This window comes from Marmota flaviventris, chromosome 7 (assembly GCF_047511675.1).
Source record: "Marmota flaviventris isolate mMarFla1 chromosome 7, mMarFla1.hap1, whole genome shotgun sequence".
NCBI classification, from domain to species: domain Eukaryota; kingdom Metazoa; phylum Chordata; class Mammalia; order Rodentia; family Sciuridae; genus Marmota; species Marmota flaviventris.
In genome coordinates, this window is record NC_092504.1 from 56,865,248 (window position 1) to 56,892,216 (window position 26,969).

At 36.1% G+C, this 26,969-nt stretch overlaps 1 protein-coding gene across 1 annotated transcript in view; it reads right to left on the reverse strand.

The window, feature by feature from the left end:
* Positions 1 to 26,969, reverse strand: part of Adamts3 (ADAM metallopeptidase with thrombospondin type 1 motif 3) — a 239,151-nt gene continuing 212,182 nt past the window's right edge. Inside the window, exons 13-22 of the mRNA XM_027950884.2 lie at positions 26,685 to 26,860; positions 25,319 to 25,452; positions 22,773 to 22,896; positions 19,294 to 19,374; positions 17,420 to 17,583; positions 11,687 to 11,852; positions 9,138 to 9,270; positions 5,961 to 6,168; positions 4,380 to 4,497; positions 1 to 569 (exon numbers count right to left, since the gene is read on the reverse strand). Coding sequence (XP_027806685.2) covers positions 1 to 569; positions 4,380 to 4,497; positions 5,961 to 6,168; positions 9,138 to 9,270; positions 11,687 to 11,852; positions 17,420 to 17,583; positions 19,294 to 19,374; positions 22,773 to 22,896; positions 25,319 to 25,452; positions 26,685 to 26,860 — 1,873 coding nt within the window. The remainder of the gene's footprint in view (positions 570 to 4,379; positions 4,498 to 5,960; positions 6,169 to 9,137; positions 9,271 to 11,686; positions 11,853 to 17,419; positions 17,584 to 19,293; positions 19,375 to 22,772; positions 22,897 to 25,318; positions 25,453 to 26,684; positions 26,861 to 26,969) is intronic.

Here is a 26,969-nt window from a genome sequence, read left to right on the forward strand (position 1 = left end):
TCATCTTTCTAAGGTGGATGATCTTATCAGATGTCTCTTGTTAATAATCTTTTCATCTTTCTTTGAGGTTCTTGCCTGAGAAGAGGCACCTATTGAATCACTGACTGCCAGGAAGGAATCGGCCGCCCTCTGTGAAGCAGAATGGAGGTGGCCACTCTTGGTGGGTGAGGAGGACGGTATTGAGACCAGGCTCAGTGTCTTACTTCTGGTTTGCTGAGCTCTCCTTTGGGGTAAGTTAGCACCATCAGGTTCACTGTTCAGCCTGAAAGCAGCATATGCATTTGGACTCCCCACTGCAGAGATGCTACTCAAAGACTTTTTCTCAGCAGGAGTCTCTGGATAGTAAGGGGTGAAAGGTGTAGGCATCACTAGAGATCCAGGGAGATCACTGGGACTGAAGACTGCATCATCATGAGCTTCAGCAGCTTCTAGAAGGTATGGTGGTGGCGGGGTACTGCCACGCTTGCTACATGACTCGCAACAGAGCTTGTTATAACCTGGTATGGAGCAGTATCGTGCCAGCACCTCCATCTGACAGAATATGGACTTGTCTCCCAGACATGGCTCATCTGCAAAAAGAAAAAATAATATGCATCTCTAAACATAAAAGGAAAGACAAAATTAAAATTGTTCACAATTATAAAATCTGACATCAATGGGAGCTGTCACATGAGCCTCTGAATTAAAAATATGAACATTAGGATGAATTTGCTGAAATCGGCAGTCTTATCTACATTATCTACAAAGGATTGGGATCTTCAACTTTTTAAAATCTCCAGCAGACCACTGAGGGTAGTTTTTTCTTCCAAGTAGGAATATATATCTTAGGATAAAAAGGGGCATCTGTTGTTATGAAAATTTATTAGACTGTATTTCTGGCTTTCTAATAGGGTACCCTCTACATTAAAATCAAACACTAGAGATTTTTTTGGAATAAAGTAATTCTTAAGAGAATGTAATACCAAAAGAAAAAATGAAAATACCATTTTGAAGGTTTTTTTTTTAATCTTATTATTTTTTTTTGGTGGGGTTCTTTTTTTTTTGTCTTTTTTTGGAACTGGGGGTCGAACCCAGGGCTTTGCGAATGCAAGGCAGACGCTTTGCCACTGAGCTACATCCCAGCCCGAAAATACCATTTTGATAAAAAGAATATTATCCATCTTGAATGCCATGGTCTTATGTTTGCCATTGAATTTTTTCAGATTCTTATTGGAAAGCACAAATTTGGGTAAAATTTGTCAATTTTCTCATAAGTTTATTCAGTAGGTCAAACAGTGTCTGGTACTAATGAAGAATATTCCATTGTAGAAAACTTGGAATGGAACTACCATTTGACCCAGCTATCCCACTCCTTGGTCTATACACAAAGGACTTAAAACCAGCAAGCTGTAGTAACACAGCCACATCAATGTTTATGGCAGCTCAATTTACAATAACTAAACTGTGGAACCAACCTAGATGCCCTTCAATAGATGAATGGATAAAGAAACTGTGGCATATATACACAATGAAATATTACTCAGCATTAAAAGAGAATAAAATATGGCATTTGCAGGTAAATGGATGGAGTTGGAGAATATCATGCTAAATGAAGTAAGCCAATCCCCAAAAAACTGAAGGTCAAATGTTCTCTCTGATAAGTGGACACTGATCCATAATGGAGGGGCAAGGGAAAATGGATGAACTCTGATTGGGCAAAGGGGAGGGAGGGATGGAAAGGGGCATGGGATTAGGAAAGATGGTGGAATGAGATGGACATCATTAACCTAGGAACATGTATGACTGCACATAGGGTGCGATGCTATATGCTGTACAACCAGAAAAATGAAAAGTTGTGCTACAACTGTGTGTAGTGAATCAAAATGCATTCTGCTATCATATATACTTAATTAAAATAGATAAATAAATTAATGATAATAAAAAATCACAATGTGTTGGGAAATAGCATATTTTTGCTACTTGCCAGAGACATTGATAAGAAAAAACAAAAGGCCCCAATTGTGGGATGATGCATGGCCTTGACATTCGCAGGCCTAATATATACTATGTGTTTGAATTCTTCATATTATCTGAGGCCATAATCTAATTACAATGGGAAAGCCTGAGGATTACATTAATTGGTTTCACTTAAATATCAATTCCTCATCATTTGTGAATTACTTTTTCTATGCCTGCATCTTAAAATAAGGAAACCTCTTCCAGTATGTTCAAGAGACCTTAATTGAAAGACCTGTATTCTCTTTCCTTTGACGATTAACCCATCTCCTCTGTTTGAAGGCTTACCTTGGAGGTATGACCTGTCCTGTGTTAGAGAAGGACCCCATGTGAGAATCCATAAGTATGAGCACTATGGCACTGCAGAGATCCATCAGAGCCAGAATGTGCTCCTTGGGGGAGGAGGTAAAGGGAGGGCTATAAAGGAACACATTAACTTTATGGTAATTTGGGCATAGATGGGAAGGGCTTCAGACCTGGTCACAAAAGGCCATTTTTCTCCTAAGAGTAGCTTAAGACTCTGAGGGGGATTACTACATATTTGGCAGAAACCAGAACTGATCTTTAGAGCAGCTGAAAGAACCATGGAACCACTAATCTAGTTATGCTATCTCCTTTGCACCTAGGTTTTACAGTAAAGACATTTTCTCCTGTATGAAGGAGAATCAAGCAAAATCTCATTGGCACTTGGACACAGTTCTATCAACTATAGTGACCAATAAGGCTTACAAAGTATGCAGCCTCTTGACAGCAGTTGCTATATAAGGACAAAATATAATGACAGTAAACAAGTCTGAAAGCTCAAAACCCAAGTCAAAGCAAAGAGCATTCCCTCTTTCCAAAGTGATCAAATATTAAGTCCTATGTCTCCCCCTCGTGGTCATACTTGTTCTTGCCATTTCAAGTGAAAAATTTATAGTGAAATTATGTTTAAGGCTTAAAGACATGAAAGTTGAAATTTTTAAAACATAAAACATTCAATAAAATAGGCCTGGCTGCTTTTCTTGGATTAAAAAATATAGCACAGCAGATGTTGAGATTCACCTACGGGCTTCCTTATGGAGTTGTAGGCTGCAGGAAAAGCTACTTGTTTAGTCCTGAGACTCACCAGTGTTTTAAAGCAGTGGCTGCCGTTGTTATTTATCAGGCATGGATGTGGGAGAACTGTTCTTAAGAGGAAGGTTGTGGTGCAGGAGGATGAGCAGGGAAGGAGAGAAAGTGCGAGATAGTGAGAAGAGAACAGAACCGTGGAGAGGATAGGAAGAAAGGAGACATGGTGTAAAAGAGATGGAGGAGTCGTGACAAGGGGGCTGAGAGGAAGAAGGCAGTGTGTCCCTTCAAGGTTCATGTGTTGGAACATGACCCTGAAGGTGGTGGTATGGAAAGGTGGGGCTTTTAGGAGGTGACTAGGTCACAAATATGGAGCCCTTTATGGGATTAATGCCTTTATAAAAGGCTCCAGGGTTCCTCCCCAGCCCCCTTCCTCATGTGAAGACAAAGCACCATCTATGAAGCCCTTACCAGACACTAATGTTCAGGTGCCTTGATACTAGACTTTCCAGTCTCCAGAACTATGAGTTATAAATTTTCTTACTTAGAAATTACCTGGTCTGAGGTATTTTATTATAGCAGCTTTAATGGTCCAAGACAGCAGGGGAGAAAAGGGAGAGGGAAAGGTGAAGTTAGGGAGACTAGGAGGGATATAGAGAACAAGAAGAGGGTTTATACCCATCCACCCCAAAAGCATGTATGATGGTAGACACAGAGAAAGTGAGTGACACACAGACATTATGTCTGAGACAGAGAGCAAGACAGGCACCAACAAATCAAGGAGGGAAAGAAACAGTTGTAAACAGAGAATGGAAACAGAAAGAAAAAGAGGTAGAAGGAGAGAGTCTCATACAGATGGAAACTATCCAATACATTTTTGTTTTAAAATTGCAAATCAGTTAAATAAAACAAGGCCTGATTTTGCAATACAGTGTTGGTAGATCAGGCAAATGCTTAATTTTAGTATGTGTGCAAGGTGTCTATCTTGAAATCACTCCGTATATTAATGGACAGTTATTGGAAATGGCTATCAGGTTGAGCAACAGTTACTATCTTCATGCCGAAACATTAAATAATGTTAGTAATATATATATCAAAACCTGGTGCAATGTTAAATTAATTTTTCAATGATGTGAAATTTTAAAGAACATAATGGAAAATAAGCAGTCCCCCCCACCCTAAATAATTCTTAGACTAATATTTTAAGGATGTTTTCCCTTGGTTATTTCTTGATAAGCAAATATAAATTCCAGAGCTTATCCTGAAAAGAAATTCTTCTCTCTGCGATTCAGAAATGTTATCAGAGCAGTGAAATCAATTAGTATCACACCTACCATTACAGGGAGGCAGCTGACAGGCTCTGACGGACTCCGGCTTTTCACCGTCGCAGTGGTCTCCAGCCCTGCACAGGACCTGCCTCACCTCTGTTCCTTCGCCACAGGTCACTGAACACTACAGAAACAAAGGCTGTAACTATAGAGGTTTATTCCACCAAGACTGGACATGCAAGTGCTCACAGGCACCCACGTGCAGACCCCTCAGCTCTGGAGTTCTTTCTCTACAGAGGTGGTGCTGTGCAGATACTCTGAAAACAGACAATCCTGGGTTTATACCTTGGCTGCAGCAGTTACGAACCTGAGCACATTGCTTTTTCTTAAGAGCCTCAGTTTCATCATCCAGAAAGCTGGGCTCAGAGGATCTTTATAGGTCTAAAGGCCAAGGAGGCAGTGTGCCCAAAGCAGAGGCAAAGTGCCTGCATGTAAGCATTTCATAGGGAAGAAGCCCCTGATGATGATGATCACTGATTCTGCTCTTTCCAGGGAGCCAGGCATGGTATGGAGCGCCCCATTTCATCTTTTACACAGATGGCAGAATTTACTGACAAGCTACCTTGGTCAATTCACCCTCTTAGGGAACTACTCTCATGTCATTCTCATGTATTCATTTCTCTAATGAAGGGGGCTCACTTCTCTGAAAATAAGTCCAGAAATTTCCATACTACTGATCTAGATAGAAACTATGGAGGAGAACCTTATAAGGTTTGGGGTCTCGGAGAAGGAACAGGGCATAAGTTATGGTTCTGTGTGGGTGACTTTCACTTGCCTGTTCCTGGTCTCCACCCATTCCTTGTTCTCTACCTGCTTTTGGATGCCCTTTCCTCCTATAAACTCTCTTCCTATGGCCCCATAATTCCTTCAGTCTTTAGAAATAACAAACACAGGTGGTAGCTCAAGCAATGCAGCCATCAGTTAGCCAGTCCCCAAAAAGTTCTACCCCGGGCACTAGCTGGGTCCTGGGGAAGCAAAGCACAATGTTTTTTTGAGAAATGTGTGGACTACGGGCAAGCATAGACTCAGAGGCAGGAGTCACAATGGACCACATGTAACCACATGCTAAAGGAAAGCTGAAGGATTTTTGAATGCAGAGGAGGTACTGGCAGAAGAGCATCTCCAGGAAGGCAGGAGTCTGTATTGTGGCTTTGAGCCTTGGTGAAGAGGGAAAGCAAGCCAGATGGAAGGTAGGAGACTGGAACAAGCAGGGTCTGATTGGAATAGTGAAACGTTTACTCAAATGGAGACAGAGATCTGGAATGAAGAGAGAATAAGAGGAGATGGAGTGTTGCCAAATGGAGCAGGGCCCCACATCGTGTGTTAGGGGTTTAGAATTTATCATGTAGGAATAAGGACACCAGCAAAGATCTTAGAAGATCAGTTAGCTTTTAGAAACCTCCAAGTCACAAAACATTCAAATGTGGATTGCCCCTAACAACTAAACTGCAAATATTATTTTAAATTTTTTCCTAGCACCTCCAGGTGATTACAAAATATGCCAGTTTCTCAGTTCACACAAGCCCATCTGATGTTTAAGCCAAAATATGTTGCATATGTTGACACACACAGAACTCACACACCCACCTCATTCCAGGGCCCTGTTTTCCACTGGGCTGGACAGGGTACTCTATTACACGGCCGGCGGCTCTCAGGACGGTCACCCACGCAGTACTTGCTGTGTACAGAGCGGTTGGTGCCATCATGGAGTGGCTGAAGGCAGCGCACCGTGCGAAGCTGGTAGCCGGAACTGCCACAGGTTTTGGTGCAGTGTTCCCACTCCTCAGCTACCCAGCTATAGGGGGTTAAGATTAAACACTGTCACTGGGATGGATGGTATGTGCTTTATTCCCAAAATATAAAGCCCAGATTTTTCTGCTCCCTGTGCAACTGGCAACCAAGCAGGGCACAGTACAGTCAGGAAGTGATGTCAACTCCCTAACAACAGGTCCAACACTTGCCTTTTTAATCTCCTATTATATTTTTCTGACTCTCAGTGACTCTGAAACTGTTTCCTAAAGAATGATCTACAGAGGATTCTTGAAACTCATGCTAAGTTTACCCTGTTAAGTTCAAGCATGAAGGTGGTTTTAAAAATAGCACCAAGACATTTTTAGCCATATTGCCTAATGGTTGTGTAATATCTGAAAGTGAAAAGAAAAAAAAAAGGAATCCACCTGATGCTTGCCAAAGAAAATCAACTTGGCTGTTGCTGCTTGCATGAAATCTATCCTTTACTCATGTTTCAATATTCCCAATGAAATGATTGTCGTATTTCAACAGTTGTTGCTGTGAAGGACTCGTCTATCCTGTTGGGATAATTCAGATCTTCTTATTGAACTTCATGGGATTTGACAGAAAGGTAAAGGCAGTGTGCAGCCAGGGCTGGGCAGAGACTGCTCCCATGAATGCATCTGACAAAAATGTTTCCAAAGAGACATTCTCAAAAGGATTTCCTGTGGAACATTCCCAAATTATTGTGTCCATGTCAGTGCTCCAAGCAGTCTACAAATCAGTTGTGGTTACAGTATACTGGACCATTCTGTTATATATCATTACTGAGTCCTGAATGTCACTACTAGGTTGTCACTACTGATTCCACCTGGCAATCACAAGTGTGTCCTCTTGGTGACTCTGAAACCTCCTAAATAATGATCCCTTGAGGGCTTCTGAAACACATTTTAAGGTTACCCTATTAAGTTCAGACATAAAGATGGCTTTCAAAAATACACTTCGTATATAATCTTTGTCTTTAAAATAAGTGACTAGTACAGTCTTCAAAACTGAGTAGATATTCTCTAGTCTAGTTATTATAAAACATTCCACTATCAGTTTGAGAGACTAGGGCAGTCTTAAACTGCCTGGTTATATTTTGTTACTCCATAGCTATGGCAAGAAAAAAAAAAAAGGAAGAGGGAAAATAACTTTGGAAAGAACAAATAAATAGTATGCCTCAATTAACATATTCACTGATAAATCCCATGAAGGGGGGACTCGAAATAAAGGATGAAAAAGGAAATAATATTTCATATTCCAAAAGTGATCAAATATTATATGAAATGATCAAATATCTTGAGAAAGAGATAATTGATGCACATTATAATAGCAAATGTCCCAGAAAGAAAGAACATAAACAAAATTTTTCAAAGAAAATCTCCTAGAGATGAAAGACATTGGTTTTATGTTTTCAAAGATCTACAGCTGTCATTTGCAACAGCCTGGAAGAAGCTGGAGGGCAAGTAAAATGCGCCAGGCACACAAAAACTAAGGCTGCATGATCTCACTTATATGTGCAGTCTAAACAAGTAGAACTCACAGAAGTAAAGACTAGTATGCTGACTACCAGGGGATGGATGGATGAGGGGGTGGGAACAGAAGGGATTGGGAAGACCTTGGTCAAAGGAAACAAAGTTTTAGTTAGCAAGACTACCTAAAGTCTACTGCACCAAATCCTGACTGTAGCTAATATAATGTATACTACAAAATTGTTAAGAGCAGATTATAAAATGTTCACACCAGTCACACATAAAAAGGATGTAATTTGAAAATAATTAGCATGATTTTATCATTCCGTAACAAAATATACTATACCCCAATAAATATACAAGATCATTATTTGTCAATGAAAAAGTCTACAAGTACACAGCACAATGAGAGAGAAAAGATCCTATGAGCTTTGAAAGACAAATACAGGCCACAAAGACAGAATTGAGAATCGGGATTACCACTAATTTTTCAAGAGCAACACTAGAGTCCAGCAGATAAGAGAATGATGTGTTCCAGAGAAAATACAGTCTAGAATTATGTAAATATGCATGTGACTCCAAGTGATTAAGGGTGAGAGTAGAAGAAAGACATCTTTTATAATCTTATACTTCAACCTCTTATATACTTTTCTAGGGTATCTAAGAATTTAGTTTTTATATAAGACGTTTTACTTTGTATTTGTTTTGTCCCTGAAACTCCAGAAAGAATCTACTAGAATGACTGTATGAACCAAGAGATGAGAAAACAACTAAGGCAGGAAACAGGAGCTCTTGCGGAAGAGAGGGACAGCGGAAATCACCATGATGAAAGCCTGGTGAAAGTCTAGGTGGAAGCAAGACACCGAGTTCATCTGTCTCTATTAAGAGGAAAGTTCCAGTATACTTGAATGTTTAGCATTTAGAGGGGATTGATATTTAAGGAAGAGAGTTTAAGCATGGATTCATGAAAAGCAGTAGAAAACCAAATATAAGAATCAAGATCTTCATTTACTCTGGATTAAACAGTTATACAAGAAAGGAAACAATTAGTATGCTACGTGACCTAGTAGAAGAGAGGGGTGTTACAAGAATCTAAGCTCTGGATATTAATCTCATTAAAAGATATGTCAACATTGGAAGTACTGAGGAAGGAGTAAGTGCGGTAAAAAAAAATTAAATCCTCATATTCCATAGTAGAAATCCAATACATAATATGGAACTCTGCCCCCTCCAAAGGCAAGTGGTGGAAACAAAAATATTCTTCTTAAAGAGATTGAAACAAGTAATTACCAAATAGCAAAATAAACATAAAGCCTGAAAGTGGTTATGTTTTAAGAACAAGGATATAAAGAAAGGTAGAGAACCACAGCTTTATAAACAATTCCTATTAAATGACTCCATTATTTAAATCAGGTACATATAAAGTTTTGATTAAAAACAAATTTAAAATTAAAATGTGCTAAAGACATTTAAGCCCTTATTTTGACCTCAGGATATGATAGTCAAAATAAATACTTACAGCGGATGTGTACACTCTTGAATATTGCACATTCGTCTAATAGGTTTTGGCTTTTTATTGACCTCACAGAAGCTACGATGAACCATCTTATTATCGCTTTTCCTACGGCATCCGTATTTAGTGTACTGGAAACCTGGAAAATAAAATAAGCTTCTTTGACTTTAATCATGTATTCATGCTATTATATATTAATTCATTTGTACATTCACTCATTTAATAAATATCGGAGTGCTGGTACAGTAAGGCACTGCACTAGGTAGGTGTTAGTGATTCTATCACTTTCACTTAAACTTACTTTAAAGTGAAAAAATGCTTATTTCAGAGCCTAAATTTAATAAGTGTTATAAACTATGAAACAGTGACTGTGTACTGGCTAGAGAACTAAGATTGAATAAGCACAGTCTAGTGCCAGAGACCTCTATGAAAAAAGCATTTCCATCATCAACGCCTAGTAGTACAGGCTTTTATGGAGCTATGTGCGTAACTTTCTGCAGGGGGCGCCAAAAGGACACGGAGGGAAAGGCCTCCAGTTCAGCTGGAGGAGGGGCAGGGGAAGCATGCAAGCTCAGCAATTCTTTGTGCTTAATCTTGATCTTCCAATTGTGTGGGGTAAAGGAAATGAAGCCCAAATAGAAAAGCAGGTGCTTCACATGGCTGACATGTCATGTATGAAGAGGAAGGAGGTGAGGAAGGATTAGAACTTGGATGCCTTGAGCACCAAACAAATGTATGGAATTTATCCTGAAAATCATAGAGAATAAATGAAGGAGGTCTCCATTTGTTTAAAAAAAAAATCATGAAATTTTCAAAAATTTTAAACTTACAAAAAACGTGAAATTTGTGTGCTTTGCATCTAGATTAATATTTTGTTACCATGTCATCACATTTTCCATATATCACTATACAGAATTTACTGTATATGTAATTTTTTTCCTGTACTATTTGAGAATAAGTTGAAGAAATTTTGATTATTCACTCCTAAATGTCAGGTCACATTTTGTTACAAGGACATTCTCTTCCATATAAACAATATAATTTTTAAGAATCAGAAAATTCAACACAGACAATTATCTAATATGCAGACCATATTGAAAACCTGTCAATTGTCCTTATAATGTTCTTTACAGTGATGTCTTTTCTCATCAAGGAAACTGACATGTCTTTTTAACCTCCATCAATCAGAAATAGTTTCTGAATCCCTTTTTGTTTTTCATGGCATCTAATATTTTTGAAATGTGTAAGACAAGAGTTTTGAGAAACGTCCCACAATTTCGGTTTTACTGTCTCTCAATGATGAGATTCAGGTTATTCATTTTTGGAAAGGGTTACTTAAATGATGTATCTTCAGGGCAACATGAGAAGACTGTAAGATTTTAGGCAGGAAAATAATATAGTTCCACTCATTCATTTAAGAAAATTTCCCTTGAAATAAAAGAAGAGAAGAAAATCAAAGTCAGATACTAGTTAAAAGGCCACTGCATCAATCTTCCCTTCCAAAACCGTGACGGAAGCCTGGAGAGGAAGAACAGATCTGGCCTGGTAAGAAGGGTAATGTTGAGTGTACAGTAAAAGGGAGGATGGAAATTAAATAAGCATCTATACAGTGTAAATGTTTACATGTCATCCTTAATGAGTAACTAAAAACATTTAATGCCTCCCTCCAGAAACACTTTGGGAATACATTCTTGAATTTTCAATTATAAAATAAAGGATTTGCACAAGAATTCCCTGTTTTGAACAAATTATCTTTATGCTCAATTATTCACTGCTATTTTTGTGACAGTCCCTCACCTTCTCCTGCTTGTTGAGGAGAATTTTGTCTAGGCCAACTCAATCCTCAAGCCTTTGTTGTTCAGAATGAGAGGAAGGGATGAAGGGGGAAAATGATAAACACTGAGCATAGCTTCAGCTTCATGGATTTACTCTGGGGAAGCAGAGAGGCAGCAGGGTGTAGTGAGGAAGAGTATGTACCAGAAGCCAGGGTAGCTGGGTTTGAATCCTATGACCTTGGACAAATTACTTATCTTCCCTGATCTGTAGTTTCACCATCAGTGTAATAGAAATGATAAACAGCACCAATCTCATAGGGTCATTGCAAGTATTCATGCATTGATACTAAAAACATTCAGAAGATCAGCTGGTTCCAAATACACAGCATAATCAGTTGTATCATCATAGTTAACTAATAGCTCTTTAATGCATAAATACAGAAATTTAAAGTAGAGGGAAAGGCAATAATCTGAGTACACTGAATTTCGGGGAATTCTGGAGTTTCAGAAAAGTAGAGTGATTAAGAGTTCCACTACAGGGGACATAAGCCATAATGATCTAGACAGACGAGGAAGTAGCTTTTAAGGTTCTACGACTGGTGGATGGAATCCTCTGCTGATTGTGATATTTTTAGGAATAATGTTTTGTACTTACGTTTTGGATGTTATATTAGTGGTTTCTCAGATTGCAGCCTCAATTAGAGAAAAGCCTCAAAGTAGAAGCAGGATTGACTTTTGTGTGAATTGCATTTTAATATAATGAATGTGTTCAAATGTTACCTCCACCACAGGGTTTGGAACACTGAGACCAACTCTTCAGAGCCCACTCAAAAGTATCCAGTTCTTCCTGGATGACGTTGTTGCTGTTGATTGTAGGTACAGAGTCCTCATGGATGATATACTTATATGTCAGGCTAGAGCGGGTATCATTCTCCTGAGGTATAATCTAAGACACATGTGAAATGCATATGTAAATCATCTGAGAGTTAAGCCTTGAGTGAAAATTTACAAATATTTCAGAATATTGTTCTTACTGAAACTGGAAAACTTTCTAATAGCTTCTTAAATATGTTTTTATTTCTGTCAATTCAACTGCAAATGTGCACTATTTTAGAAAAAAATGCACATGTGTAAGACTGAACATAATGATACTAAAAATGCATACACTCAGGAGTAAGAGTTCTATTATAAAAATAACTGCATAAAATTAACTATAGGTTTTCTTAAAGAACACCATTTCCTTAGTACATTTTAAAGTTTATAACTGCTTTGTTATAATGATAAAGATAATAATGTTCCCTCCAGAAAACAAATGCATTATGGAGAAATATAAAGAAAATAAAAACCAGTCATAATTCTATAGACCCAAACAAAATCAAAGTTATGGATATTTCCTCAAGGTAATTCCAATGTGTGTGTGTGAGTATAGACTTAAGTACTTTTCCTGGCTCTGCTTATTTCACTTAATATGTTATGTGTATTTTCCAAGATAGTAGATATTTTCAGAAAACATGGTTTGAAATGTCAGCTTAGCTTTTAATCCTAAAAGCATATATTATTTAACTATTCACTTACTAATGAATATTTGTATTGATTAGAAATAGTCCCCACCTTTATGGGGATTTCTGTTTTTTTTTTTTTTTTTTTTCATACATTCTTCATAGTTCTTTTGAGACTGGTGGGTGGCCTTTCAGAAGAGTTAGAACAACTGTTACTTCTATGGTACAGTACATGAAAATGCCATAACTCAGAATTATATATAATCTTCAACTTAATCAATTTGATGGGGGAAAAGACCATTTAATTATTTACTTGACAATTAGTGGAGTTTAACCTTCTAAGTTTATGACTCACTTGTATTTTGTCTACTGTGTACTGCGTGATCATCATTTTTCTTTTTATTGTTACATGTAGCTTTTCCTTTTCTGAACAATCTATGCACTAGAAGTATTAATCTTTTTTTGTAATAAAAATCACAAACATTTTCTCAGTTTGTTATTTGCCTTTTATTTTTATTTAGGGCAAAACAGTCATTTTTAGAAAGAAAAATATGTTTTAATTGATTTTCATTGTATCTTTTATAGGGTTATACCAAGTATACAGAGGGATAAATAGGTGGGATTTTAAACTGAACTCTTAAAAACAGCTTTTGTCTCAGAAACCAATAAACCCACTGGGTGCAGGTTCTGGTTACCTGGGTTCCATTTTCTTTTTTCCTTAGTCTTTGGTTTGAAACAGCATTAAAAGTGAAATCCTAACTCTCACACCGTGGCCAGATATCTTTTTTTTTTCCCTCGGTACTGAGGATTGAACCTAGGGCCTTGTGCATGTGAGACAAGTACTATACTTTAAAAAAATTATTTTTTTTAAAGCTTTGACAGCCATGCTCCAGAGCTCCAAGCCGGGGCTTCCAGTTCTCTAGATAGGACTAGGTCATGGTGATAGAGCACAAGTTATCCACAATCCCACTTCTGGCTACAAATCTTGTTCCTTTGGCACGGCTTACCACCCCCTGTGGCCACATGGTGATCAGTGGGTAGAGCCCTGAGGCATTTTGAATGGTAGTATGGATCAGGGCTCCATGTTGCTTAAAAGGAGTGTAATTTTATAACAGCAAAATAGAGCTTCTGGTCTCCAATCAATCATTTGAGCTTTAAATAATGTAAATGAAATCTTGATTAGTTTATATTTTTGCTATGCAATTATCTAAGCTATGAAATAGAATGATGGTCCAGAAATAATTTCATATAGATTTGGCCAATTAATACTTGACATAAATGAAAAGTAAACTGAATAGTGAAAAGGTAGTCTTTTTACCAAATTGGACTTTTATTGGTTTTAAAAATATGTCCAAGATTATGTTGGAAATGACTTCCATATTGGTTGCACATCTCACTTTTTCTGTCATGCGCATTATTTGCCTCAGTAGAAGCCAGCACCATGTTATAGGGACACTTAAGCAGCCTATGGAGAAGCTGGGTTGGAAAGGAATGGAGGTCTGCTAGCCACCACATAGAAAAGCTTGGGAACAATCTTCTGAGACCTTTCAAGGACCATGTGGCTGAGCTTGGAGGCACTGTCACTCTATCAACCCTTGAGGCGACTGTAGTCACAGCTAACAACAACTTCATGAGATTCTCTTGGTGAGGACTTGTCAGGTAAGCTGCTTTCAGATACACAAATTTCATAAACTATGGGACAAATGTTGCTTGTATTTAGCAACTGTGTTTTGGGTAGTTTGTTTTGCAATGATAGACAAATTATATTTGTATTAATATGTAAAAATAAGAACATAGCAATTCATACAAAATTGACTCAAAATGCTTCATAAACCTAAATGCTAAATGTAATACCGTAAACTATAAAATTTCACAAGAACAAAAGTAGGAGAAATTGTTTTGATGCTGTATTAGGCAAAAAATCCTTCTATAGCACCAAAAACCAAGGCCTAAAAGAAAAAAAAATAACAACAATAATAAATTGGACTTTAGTAAATGCTAAAATACCAAGAAACTACTAAGAAGGAGCAATGGACTGGAAGAAGATATTTACAAATCATTTATTTCACAGTGGACTTGCTGAGTATAAAGAACACCCGAAAGTCAAAAAGGGAAATAATTCTGAAAGGGAAATAATTCCCAAAGGAAAAAAGACTTATAATGGAGTAGGAAAATTTGGTTTTAGTTAGTATGATTTTTTAAAGTATGGAATCCAATCAATGTTTGTATACAGACTCCAAACAATGCATTTCAAATCAAATAGGTGTTTTCTACATTCATCCATGAGAGAGTAATAAAGTTGCTTTCCTAATATTAAAACCTATAAAACTGCACAGAAAATAGAAGGAAACTTTTTTTTGGGGGGGGGGGCTGATAGATAACAATGGCAAAGGACAACAATCCCTGTGGGGAGAGAAATAAGCCTAGTCTTGCTTCCTGCAGGGGCCAGCGTCTATACCTCTGCACAGGGATGAGGAGTCACACTTTATAACTCCAGGGAAGGGCCTGAAGAAGGGTGGCCCCAGGGAGGGGTGGTCTAGAAGCTGCTCAGGTCCTTAACTAAGGGCTGATCTGTACATGCCCAAGGCCAAATGCCATGTGCTCTAACAGTGAGTGGGAGTGAAACAAAGAACCAGAGGTCAGACAGGGAGGAGAGTCCCAGCAGCTCAAAGGGGCCTTATCAATACCCGAGGTATTCAATTAAGGTCCCCCCACAAAGTAAGGACTAAATTGAACTAGACCAGTCCTAATGAAAAATACAACTAGATCTCAAAGGATTAGGAGGATGATCTTGCAAAGATCTAACTGCCTGCTGAACAAAGTGAAACAACCAAACACTTCACAATTTATCATCCATAATGTCCAGTGAAAAATGAAAGAAAAATTATAAGAAGCAGGAAAATGTGATTCATAATCAACAAGAAAAAAAATCAGCCTAGAAAAACAGACAACATGAATATCCAGAACTTAAAGGATATGTTAGTCATAATGAGCCAATATATATCAGCAGAGAAATGGGGGAAAAGAAAAAGAGTAAGAGAGAACAAATCCTGGGAAAGGATTGTACTGATAGGGAAAATAAATAAGGAGAGAAATGAATTACAGTAGATGGGGTGGAGAGAGAAGATGGGAGGGGAGGGGAGGGGAGATAGTAGAGGATAGGAAAGGTAGCAGAATACAACAGTTACTAATAGGGCATTATGTAAAAATGTAGATGTGTAACCGATGTGATTCTGCAATCTGTATTTGGGGTAAAATTGGGAGTTCAAAACCCACCTGAATCAAATGTATGAAATATGATATGTCAAGAGCTTTGTAATGTTTTGAACAACCAAAAAAAAACCTGACATTAAAAATTTACCAGACAGGCTCAAGGGCAGATTATCCAATCTGAAAAAATATTTAGAAAAGACTATATAAGAACCAATGGGGCTTTAGACTTTTGGAACAATTTCAATATGTTTAACATGCATGTGAGTAAGTCCCATGAGTAGAAAAGAGAAAGATGGTGTGGGAGCAACTGACTTGAAGATATAATGGAAAATTTAGCCAGATTTCGTGAAAAACATCAACCCACAAAGATGAGATTCTCAGTGAACCCCAAGAATGTTACAAAGAAAACCACAAACTATGTATATCTTACTCAAACTGCTATACAGAAAAAATAAAACAAAGAGTCTTAGTGACTTAGAGCCTACCTGCTTGGCACCTCTATGAAACACTTGCTAGGTATAAATAAGGTATAATTGGCTATAAGAATCCCACTGGTGCTGTTCTTAGGAGCTCTGTGACCCACAGACTCCCAACAGTGCTGCTCAGTGACATCTCCGAGAGAGGCAGACAACCTGTGTTCTCCTCCTGTCATAGGTTAGATATGTGGTGTCCCCCAAAAGCTCATGTGTGAGACTATGCAAGAAGATTTATGAGAGATGTAACCTACTCAGTAGATTAATCTATTGACATGGATTAATTGGGCAGTAACTGTAGGCAGGTAGGGTGTGACTGGACGAAGAAAATCCCTTTATACTTTGTCCTTTTGAACAGAGGAGCTTTTTCTCTGCTTGTGGATGACTGTCTGAGCTGCTTTCTTCTTCCATGATGTTCTGCCTCACCTTGGGCTCAGAGCTATGGAGTCAGCCCACTCTATGGACTAAACCCCTGAAACCATGTGCCAAAATACACTTTTCCTCCTCTAAGTGTTCTTGTTGGGTCTTTTGTTCACAGTGGTGCAAAGCTGACTGAAATGCCTCCTTTCCTTCTTCCCCCTAAGTTCTGTGGTCCTTTTCTTCTTTGGGTGGTATTCCTACTTGCAAATCTGCTATAGCCTCACCCAAATAAAGCTTTCAGGAGCTCATGCTACCTGTGGCCATATCTTGTTTTTGATTAGCTACCAAATCCCTCAAACTCCCTATAAGAACATAAAGACATCTTTAAAATGCTTAAAGAAAAAAAAAACTGAAAAAATCAGCAATCCCAAATTATTTATCTAGTGAAGAAAATAGCCTTAAAAAATGAGGGTGAAATAATATTTTCATATAATTGAAAGCTGAAAGAATTTTTTGCTAGTACACTCAGACTATGAGAAATGCTACAAGAAGTTCTCTGTACTGAAGGTAAATGATACCAGATGGAAAGTTAAGATTGACAAGGAAAGAAAGAGTATCAGAAATGGTAAATTTTTGGTTAACTATAAAAATCTACCTTTCCATTTGTTGTCTTTAAAAGACAACTGGTTCACAACTTAGATAATTTGTAGATTTCCATAATTTACAAAATAAATCTTTAAAAACCTCTAAAAAAAAGACAACTGGTTAAGTCAAAATCATAATAATGTATGATACAATTTTTAATGTATGTAAATGATAATGTTATACAAAGAGTGGAGGTGGAGGGAAAGAAATTATAACAAACCAGCAAATAAATATTTAATATCCAAGGTAAAATTGTTTTCAGATAAATTAATTATAAAATTATAAACTAAATCAATTACATAATAACCTGTAATGATACATACCAAAACAATAACGGGATCATGTAGGGGTCCATCAGTGTGAAGAGTTTCAATGTCATCTTCGATGTTATAATCCCACTCCACACCAAGATCTATGAAGGTTCGTGACTTGGCTTCCTCCCCTTTGCCATTTAAAATGTAGTGGCCTGTAGCCTGATTCTTAATTGCTAAGGAAAGGAAAATGAGTAACCGGCATATACATTATCGTGTACAGTTTTGAAGATCCATATTAAGTCTATCCCATTCTATAAATTAGTGACTATGTTCCTTCATCAGTATCAAGCAATCAATGAGTGTTAGTTCTAATATCATTCCCATTTCCTTCGTTAGGCATCCAAAACTCTAAATAAGCATTCCTAATAGTCAAAAACAATAGCAAGGTGGTAAAAGAGGCAAAATAATGTTTGCAAATATTCCCATTTGAAAACATTGTCAAAGAGGTTAAGGTTTCTCAACTTAGTTATTCCAAACATTTCCTCAGAAAGCCCAGAACATTTTGAAAATAATGGATACTTCTCCAATAATTAATATAAACCATTTATGTTAGTATGCCATATAACATGATGATTTCTTTACAGTGTATCTCTTCAGAATTGGTAATATATTTATAGCTACCTAACACACTTGAAAGGATTTAGGACAATAATTTAAGTTCTGATGAATGCAAAATTCCAAGGCCATGTCACTACTTAGAATTGGAAAAAGCTACTTGCTGCTGATAGAATTCTTAATGTATTATAGATCTATATATTTATCAAATAAAGTGGTTCTCTAGTGAGTAAAAATAAATCATATTTTAACTTTAGGAGATATATATCAGCATACAATGATAACTTAAAAACAAAAGTTCATAAATTACTATTACCAATGTGTGGAAAGCATAAGTAATCTTAATTAAATCCATTTATTCCTCTTGAGCTTTTACACTAGTCCAATTTTCCTAAGGATAATAGTTTGAATTCCAATTAAAGAGTTTTATACACTAGGGAAAGAACTATGGCTGACTGCTAGGAGGTTATGGCATCTAGTAGTGACTATAATATAAATATTTTTAAAAACTCAATTCTACGCAGCACCATAAAAATTCATTACTTTTAAGGCACATATGAAAATTTACTACAAATTTTCATGCAGTTGACAATGTTGCCTTAGTTTTAGAAATCTTTGTGCTTTAATAGGGCAAGGAATATGATTATTGTTTATATTTGTATACACACTACAAAAACAAACTCTTTTAAAATGACTTTTCTACACAATCCTCTCCAAAAAGGCAAATAATCTTCGTTGGGCCATTATAATCATCCACACAAATAGATCTATATGTACTAAAAAAATGTGACATATGTCAGACATTAGGAAAATTTAACATTAGACTAGCAAAATTCACTGATGGTTGCTTCAAACATCTTAAAATGTAATGAAAATAAGGGGTTATATGTACTGTGACATCAACTAAAACATCAGAACTCATTTGTCCACGTAAATGCGATGAATTGTTCTGATATTATTCCTCAATTTAGTACATTTTACTATATATTTTTTCACAACCCTTAATACAGAGAAAAATTGTATAGTAAGTACAAACTTGTCAAGTTTTTTCCCCTCACATAATTATGAAACAGTCTCAATTTCTATAAAAAATTAAAGTTTTATTTTGACATATTTCTTGTTTTAAAGTGAGAATGGTTAAGAGAAATGACAAGCCCCTACATAAGATTAAATTAATTCATTTACATGTTTTTTGGATTCTGGCATATATATGTATACACATACATATATATGCACATATATATGTACCTATATATGTGATTTCTTTGACATTTCAAGGTTTAAGTGCATATTTAACGCAGCGCCAGCAGACAGAAATGCTTACTTACCAAGAATATGAGGAGAAGCCTCGTCTTCTTGGATTAACACATGTCTAGCCCCAGGGGGTATATCAAACATCTTAAGGTACCCTTTGCATGTGTGGTAAATAATGAAGAAAGCAAAGAAAACAAAAGCAATAACCATGGTTAGTTGAGCACTACATTCTTACTGCTCCTGCATGCAGAAGAGGGCATCCATAAACTGAAAGAAGCAGTTTCAGAAATTAACTTCGAAGCATTGGTAGCTTTTGTGACATCCTGCATGAGATTAGAGAAAATTTTTGTTTTTACATTAAAGGAGGAGGAAAAAGTTAATCTTGTTACCAACTTATTAGTCATTTATGCTTGTGTTGACCTATAAATTGTGTCAACAATAGTTCAGGCAAATACTATACTTTCATGTGTGCCTCTATGGGATTCTAGTTTCCTAACTCACCCTTTTAAAGTGGGGCCAATTTTTAGTGGAAGTTTTTAGATAGGGAACTTCTTCAGATATTTTATCTGTCTCTGTATTATTTAAAAAACCCAAGTGGCAAGAATAAATAGATACATTTTCAATTATGGAAATGTTTCCATATTTAAAAGCCTACTTTATTCCAAAAAAATTACAAAAGAAAAATCGGTAAGTAGCTTTTATTTTTCTTGTGATTAGTAGTAAATTATAAAGCTTACCACATTTTATGATTGACTGTTTTAAAATATGTGCTGTAAATCTGACGAAACCATTCAATTAAAAAGTGTTTGAAAGTTATGTCATGAATTGCCTTTACATGCCCCCTGACTTGATCTTTTAAGCCAGAAATAAAATTAATTGGTTGTTTGGGCTTTAAATTAGGCAGCATTGCTATTACTGCCAATGTCATATATGACAAATATTATTATTACAACCTGAAAATTATTGTAAGATAACTGAAGATTCATATATTTAACTATAAATCATCAATAGTCAGGAGAAATGGACCAAGGTGTATCTATTTCCATAAAAAATAAATGAATATAGGAAGATTATGCAACCTACCCCCTTTAGTAGGTTGTAAAACATCTCATTCATATAATACAGGATGAGTATTGATGGCAATTCAATTATCAATACACAATTGTTGAAGTTATCAGGAAAGAAAAACATTTTTGTCATTTGCCAATGTATCATTGATACTATAGGTACATTTATTTAACTGTTTTCCAATATTTATTAGTGTACTAGGTAAATGAAGTGGTCATTTTTGGGATTAGCATTTTCAGCACCTTAGCTACAACTGTAAAGTCCAACACATGAAATGTACCATGTTTGTCTGAGTATGCAATGGCTATAAGTAACATGCTTAAGATGCTAGCTACAGCAAAACAGCTTGATGCCATTTATGGATGCCCATCTTTCTGCAGTTTGGTACAACTTACCCAGTACATTTTTAGCTTCTCTTGTTTCAGCAAGAGAAATATTACGAGCTCCTCTGGGTAAGGTGAAAGCGCCTCTTGTCTTCCCTTAAATAAAATGTCTTTAATTAGTGGAGGTTTCATGTTTATCAAAGTCTTGCTGTTTCATTGACTATGCCATAAGCTTTCTCTCTATATATTTCATGAGATATAAAATATGTTCTATGATTTTATATGTTGAAATAAAAATACATTTTTAATAGTTAGCTAATGCCAATAAACTGTTAATAGTCAATGAACATAAGACTAAGCATGAATGAAAAATGATGTAGGTGATTTGAAGTTGAATACTTGCAGATTTCATTTTCCAGCAACTTGAATTCTTTATGGCATCTCTTGCTTAAATGTTTCCCTGTTGGAAAAGGTTAATTAGTCTATTGAATGACTTCGATGACAACATTCGTACACAGAAATGGATGTTAGATTATCTTTGAACAGTTTGAATCTGTATGACTGATGAACACTTTTTCGTGTTCTTTTGATGTTAATTCACAGGTTTAGCAGTTTTTGCAGTATCTGAAAACAGTATCACTACCTTATAATTGCATATAAAATAGAATGAATGATAGTGGAAAAACTTTTTTCCTTATATTAATTCACTCTGAAAGCAAAACAAATTAATTATTTTACATACAAAACAAAATAATAACATACAACTCCAATAAAACAAATGCAGTTCATTATTTCATAGCAATATGGAGAAAATTAAACTTGGTTTCATCTAAACATGTGTGTGTGTATATATATATATATATATGTGTGTGTGTGTGTGTGTGTGTGTATGTGTGTTAACACACACACACACTCACACATATATACTTACATTTTAAATTATTTTTGCTTTATTAAAATAATACCATCAGCCAGAAATGGCAGTATTTGTCTTTTAACAATTTCAAAGTACAAACCATGGTAATTTATCACACAGGCATAGCAAAGACACCAATAACTAGACTAGAGGATGTCTAAGAGAAGTACATTTGAATATGTAGCAAAGCTAATGTGCGTGGAAAATGACTTGAGTTGGGTGTCTAAGGTATAAGAGGAGCAAAAAGGACTATGAGAATTTTCCATTTGGATGATGACTATTTTATACTTTCTTTTCTTCTACAAAATGAAAAATTACCACCATGACAATGAACTTAGAATCAACCCAATTCTTTCTGATTGTTTTTGTTTTGTGTTCTATTGTTCTGTAAGATACTGAACTGAAATTGCTTTGGAAGATACCAGAGAATCTTCTCAAGAAAATACCATATGGAATTCATCTTTAAATGCTGAATTCCCAGAAGCCTTTGCCAAATAAATACTTAATGAATAATTGAATATTTGTTACAAAGTCAAGAGATTATTTAGTAATAAATATCTTTATAAGAATTTGTATCAAATCTTATATTCTGATGAACATTATGAAATTACAAATATTTTTCCATATTATTTGTTGAATACAGACAGCTTTTTGTTCCACCTTTTGAACTTGCAGTGTGTATCTAACTCCAAGTTATTGATGGTGGAACAAGTCCAAAAGTTCACAAATATGATCAGTTATATGTCTGCTTATTTTTTGGTGGCATCTCAATTTTGTTTAGAGTAAACATTTTTAAAGCATATGAAATATAGACCCTAAATTCATAGGTTCACAAGTAGGATAAAATTGTTCACTTTTAAAATAAAAAGAAGTGAAACGAAAATAACATTTTAAAGATTATATTTAAAGTTTTATAAAAATTTTTCTCACTCCGGGTCAACAATTTTAAGTGCAACAGAAATTTGAAATAACCATTCATTCTGATTACATCTGCGTTTTTTAAAAAAACGTAAAATAACACAATTTTTAGCTAACTATTATAATTGATATTGACTTTGTTCCTTGTCCAAATTTAGTCTATAATTTTCTCATAAATGCAAAGGAGCATGAATTTAGTAAAATTTTAAAAAAAATTTTTTTAAATAGTTCCTTAAAATGTGATTTGAATAAATCACTTTTGGGTCATGTTTATTGCAAAGGACAGGTCATAGGGAAGGACAGAGATTCACAAAGGCCCTCATCTTACCGAGCTTCCTGGGAGTCCTGGTAAATGTCCCCTTCACAGTTCGACAATGGGAGTTATCTCCTCCACAGACACCACATTTATCCTCAACCTTGTTGGAACCAATCTCTTTATCACAGCCCACTTTCTGGGAAGAGAAGATATTAAATGTAGTTGATTTCAATGTCGTCAAGTAGAAAACAACATTCAGAGAATGGTGGATCATTTGTTAATCACAGCTCACAGCAAGTTCACACCAAACTTCCCCTTAAGTCTTATTTTTCACACCTCAGTCTTTTAAAAAACTAGTGTGAAGTTAAATAACTGTACTCTAGTAAATAAAGGACAAGTTTCCCCAGTCCACTGAAGTATTTTCCCCCATCATAAATTGTCCTAATCATCAAATGAGTATTTATTGAGCACAGATGTAGCTGATGCTAGGGAGGACCAAAAAAAAAAAAAAAAATAGCATTGGATTTTTCCATGTTGCATTCATATGTATAAAATGAATATAAAGTGAGTTGTATATTGGTGCCATCTTTTAAAGTTAATTAGGAAAAGAAAAGAAAAGGTAATTAAGATGTAAGACAAAATTTCATTAAAGTACTGGAGACTTTCTTAGGACCCTTAAGAAAACATAGTGTAAAGGAATTTCAGGAGTGCACAGGGGTCAAAACAAAGCTAGGGTAAAGATAAGTTCATGGAAAGTAGTCCAGATATCAATATTTAAAGCCATACTTAAGGCAGTGGAAGGCTAGTGTTGCCTCATATCAGAAGAACAGTGAAAGATTTGCAGAGCACATGCTGTGGAAAATCTTAACCATATATAGTTTTCATCTTCACATTAATTAATAGAAAACCATTGAAGGTTTTCTGGACTGGGGAAGATCCTTAAATGAATTGGTTGTAGGACAATGCTGTACATATATCCTGTACTCATACATTCGGCATGAAAATGGGCAGGAAAAATGACAACATAGTTAATGTATTAGATATTGTGGGAGGTAAAAGGTGAATAAGACACATAGTCTACCTATGGTCTGTATGTGTACTTCTCAATAATTATGTGTTGGGAACTTAATCTCTAATTTGGCAGGTTGGGGAGGCTTGGCCTAATAAGATGTAATTAGGTCCTGATAGCTCTGCCTTCCTGGACAAATTAATGTTACTATCATGTGAATGCTCAATTATTATGACAGTGATAAAAGTGACTTCCTCTTGTTCTCTTTGGTGCATGTGGCCTTTTTCCCTTCCACCTCTGCCATGGAATGATGCCCCATGGAGTCTCTCATCAGATGCCAAGCCAGTGCTAGCATTATGCCGTTGGTCTTCCCAGTTTACAGAAACATGAGAGAAACAAATGTTTTCTTTATAAATGATCCCATCTGGGGTATTTTGTTATAGAAGCACAGAATGGACTAAGACATTTACTTTCAAGAACAGTTTAGTTTAACTAATGAGGCATCTGCACATTGGAGACCTAATAAATATTTTGGTTTTATTGAAATAATAAGGAAATGGATGTTAAAAGCAGTGTTTCAGTTGACAAGGATAATTTCATATTAATTTAACTGAGCACCTGAACATTTTTTAAAAGAGATTAAACTGGGCTTGGTGGCACACTCCTGTAATCCCAGCACTTTGGGAGGCTGAGGCAGGAGGATTGCAAAGATTGAAGCCACCATTGGCAATTAGTGAGACAGTGTCTCAAAATAAAATAAGGAATGGGGATCTAGCTCAGTGGTAAAGTACCTACAATTTCAATCCCAAATACCACAAAAAGAGAGATAAAGAGAGTAAATGGAATAAAAATAGTTTTGTTTTTTGTTTGTTTCTCTACATTTTGTTCTCATGTGGAATTCAATGTTTAAGCTTCAGATCAATTAGAAAGTGAAAGAGGGAGAAAGAAATATTGTATTATCTTTTGTTTGTTTCTTTCTTTTCTTTGTTCTTTTCTTTTCTTTCTTTCTTTTTTTTTTTGATAATGGAGATTGAACCCAGGGTTGCTTATCCAGAGAGAAACATCTCCAGCCCTTTTTATTTTTTATTTTGAGAGAGGGTCTCACTAAGTTGCTTAGGGCCTTGCTAAGTTGCTGAGGCTGGCCTTGAACTTGTGATTCTCCTGCCTCAGTCTGCTGAGTCACTGAGATTACAAGTGTGTGCCACCATGCCCAGTTGTATTATCTTGTAAACAAATAATAAAAAAATATACTTAATATTGGATTTAAAAAAAATCTTGGATATTAATGTCAGACAGACGCTCCTAGTAAAATACTTAAAGCAAATGCATTGTTCCCTCTTATATTCTCAGCCTAGAGGCATTCATTATTTAGAAAAGGCACTTGGCTGAAAATTAGAAAAATTATTTAACTCTTAATTTTACCAGTGACCAAGGATTGATTTCAGTAGGTATAATTTCTCCCCAAATTATTTATGTACTGAACTTTAAACAGGCTAACTTCCCAGATAAGTATCAGCTGAAAACAGTGTATATGCTTATGAATAACATTACTATTACACAGAATCACATGGTACCATAGGAAACTTTTGAGAAAGCAAGTGCAACTCACCACACACTCTCCTCGCACGCATATACTGTATGGGTCCTTGTAAGAACAGCGAGTTCCATCGTGTACCAGCTGTTTCATGTAAACAACATCTCCAGTCTCTCTAGACTGACAGTAAAGGTGGCATCTTTTCTTGGCTGCATAAGGAGGGGAGATAAAATCAACAATTCACATAAAACAGAATGTGTGAAGTGTATAGTTTATTTTTAAAATATCAAGTTTCAATATGGGTTCCTGAAAACAAAACAAGTACTATATAAATACATAAAATTCAGAGCAGGAGAAAAGTACAAACATGCCAATATGCATATTTGGCATATTTACTTTAGTGTGATTTATGATTTGTCTGAGCGTGAAAGGGGACTCCACTAATATTTGAGCAGGAACGACAGGTGTACACTGAGACTGGCCCAGGAAAACCAGGCTGAATAGCAACCCTAGATTTCAACACAGATCTTCAATAAACTTTAATTCAAATTTTGTTTAAGCAATGTTCAGAACTCTGAAAGGGTTTCCTTTTAGTCTGACCCAATCAGTTAATATAGTTTCTGCCTCTTATGGAATCTCATTAATTAAACATAATTTATGTGACTAACTTCATCAAAATAAATAAAAATAATACATCTGTTCTAAATGCATCACAACTTTCAATTCCTATATGCATTCACCTTTCTTTTGAAAGAGTTCTAAACTGAATCCAGTAGTGCATCATGTCACATGATAAGCATCTTTTTTTTAATCACTGAAATAAGAAATATATTTAGTCAATAATTCAAGTGTAATTAGAATAGTTTTAAATAACTAGTTTTTTTAAATATCTTTATTTTATTTTATTTTTTATGTTGTGCTGAGGATCGAACCCAGTGCCCCATGCATGCTAGGCAAGCACTCTACCACTGGGCCACAACCCCAGCCCCTTAAATAACTGGTTTATAGTACAAAAGTTCAAGGTTATAAAGCACCTTTTGTTATTAAATAATGGTCTTTTCCTTATGTCCTGCCTGATTCAACTGTAAAAGAACTATATTTTTCTCTAGATATTCTGAAAAGAAAGATCACACCAAGCTAGAAGCATTTCTTAGTAGAAAGATTTGAGTTAAATCAGGAAATTCAGCATCTCTCCCTGGCGTCACTTCCCATTGGCCATTTCACTGGGGATCAGGATAGTGCTATTTTCCAGGACCTTCCTTCCTCTCTAGAGAAAGAGAACTTCAACCTTGTCCTTGGAAACACAGAAGGCCTTGCCCCTAGAAGCACCACGTTTCCTAAGTTACCAAGTCAGGATCAAGAGTCCAAGGGGTTGGTGTTGGCAAAGCTTAAACTCTGAAGTGACCATCCACACAGCAGGAAAGGGTGGGACTGTACTCACAGTCGGGATGTTCATATGGCAACCAGTGGTGTTTGGTATTCTGGTATTCAAAGTGGGAGTTACGCTGCTGGCACTGCTGCGCTCTGAAGTCCTCAAAGTGTTTTTGGCATTCTTCTGTATTACAAAGCTGATACTCAAAATTAACACCAGGACAATCCTGACCACCATTGATGGGCCTAAAGAAAAGACAACATTTCAAAAGGCCGTTTGGCTTCGGTTCAACTTGAGGCTTGCAGACACAGGGCTTAAGGGCAGAAAGCCAGAACTTCCAAGATGCCAGCACAA